General features: G+C 48.9%; 1 protein-coding gene across 3 annotated transcripts in view; it reads right to left on the reverse strand.

The window, feature by feature from the left end:
- Tcof1 (treacle ribosome biogenesis factor 1) overlaps window positions 1-8,243 on the reverse strand; it is a 35,285-nt gene that overhangs the window by 21,928 nt on the left and 5,114 nt on the right. For all 3 annotated transcript variants that reach the window (XM_031365782.1, XM_031365781.1, XM_031365780.1), the window contains exons 3-6: window positions 7,449-7,591; window positions 4,129-4,190; window positions 2,816-3,002; window positions 1,846-1,919 (exon numbers count right to left, since the gene is read on the reverse strand). In XM_031365782.1, the coding sequence (XP_031221642.1) occupies window positions 1,846-1,919; window positions 2,816-3,002; window positions 4,129-4,190; window positions 7,449-7,591 (466 nt within the window). The remainder of the gene's footprint in view (window positions 1-1,845; window positions 1,920-2,815; window positions 3,003-4,128; window positions 4,191-7,448; window positions 7,592-8,243) is intronic.

Raw genomic sequence — 8,243 nt, forward strand, 5'->3', positions numbered from 1 at the left:
AAAAAAAAAAAAAAAAAAAAGAAAAACCAAAGAAAACCAACCAACCAACCAAAAAAAAACCTCTAAGCCCTACTTCCACCCCCCCAAGCAGTGATGCGATTTCTCCAACAAGGCCACACCTTCTAACCCTTGTAATCCTTTCAAACAGTTCCATGCCTGGTAACCAACCACTCATATGTCTATGGGGGCCATTCTTAGCAACAGAAAAGTAATGCAAGCCCCTTCTTAAAAGCATCTTCCTTTCCATTGGCCAGAGGCAGACAGAATCTTACACCCTTTTCCTAAAAAGCCACAGATCACTTCAGGGCAGCACAAAGGTGTAGAAGGACCCCTGGCTACCTTTGGGGCAGAACTCAGCCACCATGCCTGTCTACCCACTGACATTTTTATAAGAGGGTCCATCCTGAGGGGTCACTCAACCTAAGAAGCATCTGATTGAAGTATTTTCCAAAATCCCGACAGGCCTGAGGTAGCCAGCAGGCCAGTCAGCACCTGTTTCCCTGCTGCCCCTCACGGCCCCACTTGAGCCTAGGGTACCACCCTCTAATTAAACACCTCCCTGCTGCCGGAGCTCTGCACTGGTTCCCGGTTGCCAGTGCTGTGTGCTTAGGTGCTGTGTTTGCAGGAGCAAAGTCTGGGGTAAAGGGACCTGGAGGAATTCCTTGGGCCTCATTATACTCAGGGAGGGCCCAACAGTGAGAGGGAAGGCGAAGAACAGCTGTGGCCAAGACTTGAACGGAAGGGGACGGCTTGAGCTACACAGGGCCATGGGGTTTGGTGGGGCAGCGCCGTAGGCACAGTCTATCCCTGGCTCCTGCTGGACACCCCCTCTAGAGTGTCCAACCTTTTGAAATTGTGATACAACATTGTAATTTACAAAGTTCATGGCCAAGATCCAACAACTGAAATAATAAACACCCTCATGGTTTTGTTTTTGTTTTTATAAGCTTGTGGCTTTGTATTGGGGTACAGGTTAGCTATTATGCCAAATAATAAACATCACACATACGGGACATACTGGCACCTTGTCGCTGTTACCCGACAGTCTGCCAGTGGGCCTTACTAATCTTCCTCTAAATCTTCCTTCACGCCAGGCCTCAGCAGCAATCATTTTGAGATGTGAGCCAGGCCACCTCACTTCAGGGCTTAAAATCCCATGACGACCCCTTAACAGCCCTACAACAACCCCCAACACCCACTGACCTGCCAGTTCAGACAGAGGATTGAGGCCCTGAGAGGTCTAACCTCATCTTGTACCTCATGCAGGAAACTGCAGATCTTTGTGCTTTAGAGACACAAGCTCCCTCCGTCTATCCCACTGCTAGTGTGGTGAGGTCTCCCACACCTGCTTGCCAGGTGTCAGGTTGGCCCCTACGGCTTTCTGTTTTCCTTCCCCCTGCAGTTAGATATCCAATGGTCCCCATGAAGGCAGGCATGCTGCCTACCTGGCTCACTCTGTATTCTCAAGATCTGGTGTTAAGTACTCGAAGTTCAAAGAGACAAGGCCGTAGACCAGGGGTCCTGTCCAACTCTAGCCCCAAACCCACTGTCACAGTTAGGCTCAGAATCCTCTAGGCAGCCTTAGCTCTGACCACCTGTCCCAGTTACTCCTATTCAGGTCTCTGTTCCTGTGTCCTCCTCTCCCAGCACTGGACTCTGATACCCAGCATATCCAGAGCAGTACCGTGGTCCTCATTCCCCAGCTGCCTAGCCTTGTCTGTAACCGTCTAGCTGTCGACACCACTGCTGGGCTGAAGACTGGCCACGGGGATCTGAACACTAGGCAAGGATTCTGGGAGGGTCAGAAGCCGGAAGACGGCAATGCCTGGGACGGGTGGCAGTTACCTCTACATCAGTTTCATCACTTGAGCTGGAGGTATCTTCACTGGAACTGGTGGCCTGGCCCGCTGACACCGTTCCTGAGGGTGGACACAGGAGACTGAGGACCCTTCTCACATTCACCTCCCTTCCCTTCCCAGAGCCTCCATGCCGGGTGCTAGTTAAACCTAGGTAGCACTCGCTTTTCACCTGTATAGGGTTATGTATCTGCCCTGACCCAGAGTCCCCTAGCTGGAGTGGGGACCCTCACTGCCCATTTTTGCACCCCTGATGGTTAATCAAGTCACTATTTGCTATCAAGGTGGGGAATGGGGAACGGGTTGAGCAAAGGCCTATTTTGCTACGCCTTTTCATTTAGTTTCCAAGTGACCATAGTGGTTCTTGTAACCCACCAGACCTGAGAGAGAGAAGCCAAGAAATGCCACCCTCTAAAAAGCTCATGTAGGGCTGGAGAGATGGCTCAGTGGTTAAGAGCAATGACTGCTCTTCTGGAGGTCCTGAGTTCAAATCCCAGCAACCACATGGTGGCTCACAACCATTCATAATGAGATCTGATGCCCTCTTCTGGTGTGTCTGAAGACAGCTATAGTGTACCTACATATAATAAATAAATCTTAAAAAAAAAAGCTCACGTAGAGGGCTGGAGAGACGGCTTAATGGTTAAGAGTACCGACTCCTCTTCTAGAGGACATGGGTTCAATTCTTAGCACCTACATGGCAGCTCACAAATGCCTGTAACTCCCAAGATATGATATCTCATACAGACATACATGCAGGCAAAACACTAGTGCACATTTAAAAAAATAAAACAAAGAACCCATATATTGTATGGGCCGCTGATCTAGGAGGTCAGAAAAGGGGGAAATGGCTGTTGTGGGACCCTGACTGTCACAGAGACAAACTTACATTCAGAGTGTCTCAGAGTAAGTAGAGCACACCACAGTGTTTAGTCATGCCCCTTGCCCCAGGCTCTCACCAGGCTTGGCAGTGGGTCCGAGGACTTGGGCACTGCCCTCCTCCTCAGTTTCTGAGGCTAAGACAGTGTTTGCCAAGGGCTCTGCTGACTTCCTGGGTGACTTCCCGGAGAGCAGGTGCACTACCGTCTTTCCAGACGCAGGGCGCAGCACAGAGTTCACAGTCTTGTTGGCTGCCTTGGTCTTTGCCTACAGAGTACGGGAGGGTTAGCACTTTGTCGTGACAGGACAGACATGTGGGTCTTATGAGGGCACCCCTGAGCTCTGTGAGTGTCCCACCTCCCCCACAGCTGGGCAGTCAGCTCCAGCCTTTAACAGTCAACAGGTGTGTCACCTCACCTCTATAGCAAGGCAAAGGATGCCTTTCACACAAGCATTGAGAGAGCATTACCGCTCCTAGGTCACAGTAGTTTCCACTTTGCATTAACCTGTAGTTCTTTGTGATACTATTGTTACTTCATCATTACTTTTACATATGATAGCTATCTCCCAACCATTTAAGTGTTATATGGATTACTGGCAAATGACAGGGTTTTTCTGTATAGCCCTGGCTGTCCTGGAACTCAATGGCCTCGAACTCAGAAATCCGCCTGCCTCTGCCTCCCAAGTGCTGGGATTAAAGGCGTGTGCCACCACCGCCTGGCGCAAATGACATTTTTTTTTTTCCGAGACAGGGTTTCTCTGTGTAGCTGTTCCAACTGTCGTGGAACTCACTCTGTAGACCAGGCTGGCCTCGAACTCAGAGATCCACCTGCCTCTGCCTCCCAAGTGCTGGGATTAAAGGCGTGTGCCACCACCGCCTGGCGCAAATGACATTTTTTTTTTCCGAGACAGGGTTTCTCTGTGTAGCTGTTCCAACTGTCGTGGAACTCACTCTGTACACCAGGCTGGCCTCGAACTCAGAGATCCACCTGCCTCTGCCTCCCAAGTGCTGGGATTAAAGGAATGCACCACCACTGCCCAACTCGCAAATGACATTTTTAGAAGTATTTTTTGATCTAGAAAATGTGTACAGTGTAAACACAGAAGTATTCCTTGTGATGGCACTGACTGCCTAGCAGCACACCAGGGACACACACACACACACACACACAGAGGAGAGGAGCTGCTCATACAACTCCAGGGAGGAGAGAGGAAGGGACCTGCCCAAGGGCTATGTGGCTTTCGGCATCACTTCTGTTTTACAGAAAAGGCACCTGAGGCAAAGCTAGATGAAGACACAGATGCCTATAACAAGCTGAACCTTGCGACCCTATCCTGACACAGCAAGCTATTCTCCACTGGATATGGCTCCCACAGGAAATAAATAACTCACCTTTTCTTTTATGTTTGATGGCAAAGCTGCGGCTCCAGAATTGACAGGTGTCTGTCTTGGGGCTGTAAGACACAAACGCTGTGAGCAAGGCGAGCTCTTCTCATCTACGACAACGGGCAGAGTTTACGCTGTCTAATGGTCCTACTGGTACTGGTATTGCTTGGTGCTAGTACCAGGATCTGAGGCCTAGCCCAGAACCATGAGAAAACTCTGTGCTGCATCAACATGCCTACCATGCCTGCATCCCCGAGGGACTCTCAGCTGCTCCACAGCATGAGATACAGAGGTCCCCAGAGGGAAAGGAACAGGCTTACAACCCTACCACCCACCGCCACAAAACATGCCCTATTCTGGCAATTATTCTTTGTGTCGGGTGCCAACCACCCGATGGTCACTGGCAGGCAGGGCAGCGGTCAGGGGGCCAGCCCCAGGCCATAGAGGAAGCTATGTGGACGTCAATGGTGCTGACCCAGGAGCTAGGAGGAGACACTAGATTCAGACTATCAAGGATTTTAACAAATGGCACCTTGGATCTCAAGCATTCAGGGAAAGAAGTTATCATTTAAAGGACAAGTATTGAAATGAACCTCAGGACTGAATTCATTTCCTAGCACTTTGACACTCCTTTTTCTTGCACTTGTGCGAAGTTTTCAACATTTCCAGAAGCACACCAAAGCCACCTAGCTTCACATATGTGTGTGTGTATGTGTGCGTGTGTGTGTGTGTGTGTATGATATGCAGTGTCATCCATTATTATAACTTCATATTAACCTGTGGCCAACCTTAGTTCACCCACTGTCTCATTTACCCGTCCCCATCACACATGATTCTGAAGAAAATGCTTGGCACCCAGTCATGCTACCCATAAATACTTCAAAGAGGACTCTTGAATTAAGCCAGACATGGGGGCACATGCCTATAATGCTAGTACCCAGAAAGCTGAGCCAGGATGTTCCTGAGCTTGAGTCTGGAGCGCATATCAAGACGTTGTCTCAAAAAGAACTAGGGGAAAATGACAAAAACCCAAAAGTGGATTATAAGTCAGTCCATCACACAGCTTTAAAAATTGACTACCGGCTCGAGATTGTAGGCTGGGGGTGGCAGTGGGAGCCATATGGGATGGGACTTACTTCTGTCATTTTGCTATGAGAACATTTCAGATTACACACACACACACACACACACACACCCCTTTCTGCAGTAGCAATGCAGACTCCTAACTTGTCAAAGCTGAGACTGAGTGACGCCTCAGCTCTCAGCCCTCGATGGGACACATATCAAGCCTACAAGGCCCAGGGAACATTACAGAATAGCAGGTATTAAGAATGCAGAGCTGATGAAATGATGTCTTATGGTCACAACAAGGTCATACTCATGAACCCGATGTAGCCATGGTTACCTACACAGCCATGGTTACCTACACAGGATCAGTCAACACCCTGCAGGCAGCACTAACTGGATCCAGCAGGTTGATTGCAACAATAAAAAAACAAACTAATGAAACAAAAAGAAGGTATTAGGGAGAAAGGCCATACTGGGGGCGTGTCCTGGGGGAGCTGGGTGTGGATAAGACCAACATATACTGTACACATGTATGAAACTGTCAAAGAGTACGGTATTTTTTTAAAAACTGATTACTATCAAATACCTATTCAGTACAAGCATTTGCCATTTCTGTTTGAAGTACGATGTGGGTCAGTCCACATGCACACTGTTGGATGCCTGTTTGCCTGGAAGCAATGGGGCAGGTTTATGGGCTGCCCACTAAGAGACGTGGGTCAGGCATGATGGGGCTGGCAATAGGGATTCTTAACATTTTCCTTCTCTACGCTTTTGTCTATAAACTGGACCTGCTTTGCATTTATAACTTAAGATTAAGATATAAAATATGCATCTGATATTCTTTCAAGCATCTGACAGAGCATACACAGGAGGAATAAATGGAAGACACGATTGTGGAGGTATAGGTGGTAAGAATGTGGGTGACTTCTCCCCTGGCTCCTCTTCTTCTTCTTCTTCTTCTTCTTCTTCTTCTTCTTCTTCTTTTTTTTTTGGTTTTTTCAAGACAGAGTTTCTCTGTGTAGCCCTGGCTGTCCTGGAACTCACTCTGTAGACCAGTCTGGCCTCGGACTCAGAAATCTGCCTGCCTCTACCTCCCAAGTGCAGGGATTAAAGGCGTGCGCCACCACCGCCCGGCTCTGGCTCTTCTTAAAACAACTTTCAAGTGCTCCATAATGGACATTTTATAATCAGAAAACCTACTTAAAATATCAAGAAACTGTCTTCTGTGTAAGCAATATGGTATCTGCAAGACACAGACATAGCCAGTTGCTGGGTGTAGCATTATAGCCACTTCTGCCAGAGAGAAGAGGCCAAAGAGCCCACACGAGGCCACTCTGCTACCAGACCCACCACGTACTGCCGAAATAAGGGGAAGATAAGTATGGTGGTTTGAATGAGACTATATTTGAAGGTTTGGTTCCCAGTTGGACTGTTTAGAAAGGACAAGGAGGTGTGGCCTTAATGGAGGTGTGTTACTGGAGGTGTGCTTTGGGATTTCAAAGGCCCACACCAAGCCCACTCTCCAGGTCTTTGCTCACTGCCTGCAGACCAGGATGTAAGCTCACAGGTACTGCTCCGGTGCCAGGCTTGCCTGACTGCTGTCATGGTGATCATGGATGAACTCCCTGAAACTGTGAGCAAGCTCTTCGATTAAATGCTTCCTTTTACGTTAGTTGCTTTGCTCAGGGTGCCTCTTCATAGCAACGGAACAGTAACTAAAACAACCAGCAACTCTGGAAGCAGCCTCACGGCCGCTCAGAAGTCAAAACCATCAACCTTCTGAAATGGACTCAGCGCAAATGTGGTCTTCCCCCCCATCTCTAGTTGTGGCATCCAGAAGCTGTGGAAACAGCCCTGGTAAAGTGAACTGAATGACTGTGTGGGCCATCCTGTGTTGGGGAAGGAGGGTTGGGAGGGGAGACAGGGTCTCATTGTGTAGTCCTTGCTGGCCTGGAACTTACTATGTAGACCAGGCTGGCCTCAACTTTTCATATTCACTTGTCTCCGTGCTCAGATTAAAGGTGTGCAGCACTACACCTAGCCCTCTGGGATTTTAGGATTCTTCCTCAAGAGCTTGGGGTCACAATGCCTGCCACAAAAGAAGGCCTCCCCGGTACTCCCCAACCTCCGCTGAGAAGCCCCACCTTTTCTGGTTTTACACTAAGGAATGATCAGAGGCGGAGACTGCTGTAGAGCGGACTAGAACCCCACAACTGCCAAGGCAGGCCCCAACCCCACAGAGCAAGGAGGGTTCTTACTGGCTTTGGCAGTTTCCGTTTCTGTCTCCTCTTCCTCCTCCTCCGAGCTCTCTGAGCTGCTAACAGGGTCTGACACTCGAGACTTCTTAGCCTGAAGTGTCTCGTCATCTTCTGCCTTCTGCTTCTGGCCAAGCTCTGAGGTCCTGCAGGAGAGGGAAGACAGGGCAAATCCATGAGATTTGGGAAGATACCTATTCAGTCTTCAAAGGAAATAGGCACACAGAATTTAAACAGTGACACCAACAGTGTAGAGATTATCTGTTCTTCACTTACTTCCTAATGTACCTTCACTACCCTCTGTCACCAGCAGCCAACGAGGCTACAGAACAGTAACAGCTAAGGACCATCAGGTGGCTGGCCACAGCCCATAGGCCGCACAGAGCCATCCAGGTTCTCCTGACCCTACAACTGTGTCCTTCTCCCGGGCTGGTGTACTGTCTGGTTTTGTGTGTTAACTTGACACAAGCTAGAGTCATCAGAGAGGAAGGAGCCTCTGTTAAGAGAATGCTTCCATGAGATCCAGCTGTTTAAGCTGATTAAGATTTTCTTAATTAGTGATTGATGGGGAAGGGTCCAGCCCCTTGTAGGGTGCCATTCCTGCACTGGTGACCCTGGGTTCTATAAGAAAACATCCCCTATGGCCTCTGCACTGGCTCCTGCCTCCAGGATCCCGCCCTTCCTTCAATATGAAAGTATAGGCCATATAAATTCTTCCCTCCCCAACTTGCTCTCTTGTCATGGTATTTCATTACAGCAACAGAAACCCTAGCTAAGACATCTGGGGTCCTTGTTCTT

Source organism: Mastomys coucha, unplaced genomic scaffold, assembly GCF_008632895.1.
Source record: "Mastomys coucha isolate ucsf_1 unplaced genomic scaffold, UCSF_Mcou_1 pScaffold13, whole genome shotgun sequence".
Taxonomy (NCBI): Eukaryota; Metazoa; Chordata; class Mammalia; order Rodentia; family Muridae; genus Mastomys; species Mastomys coucha.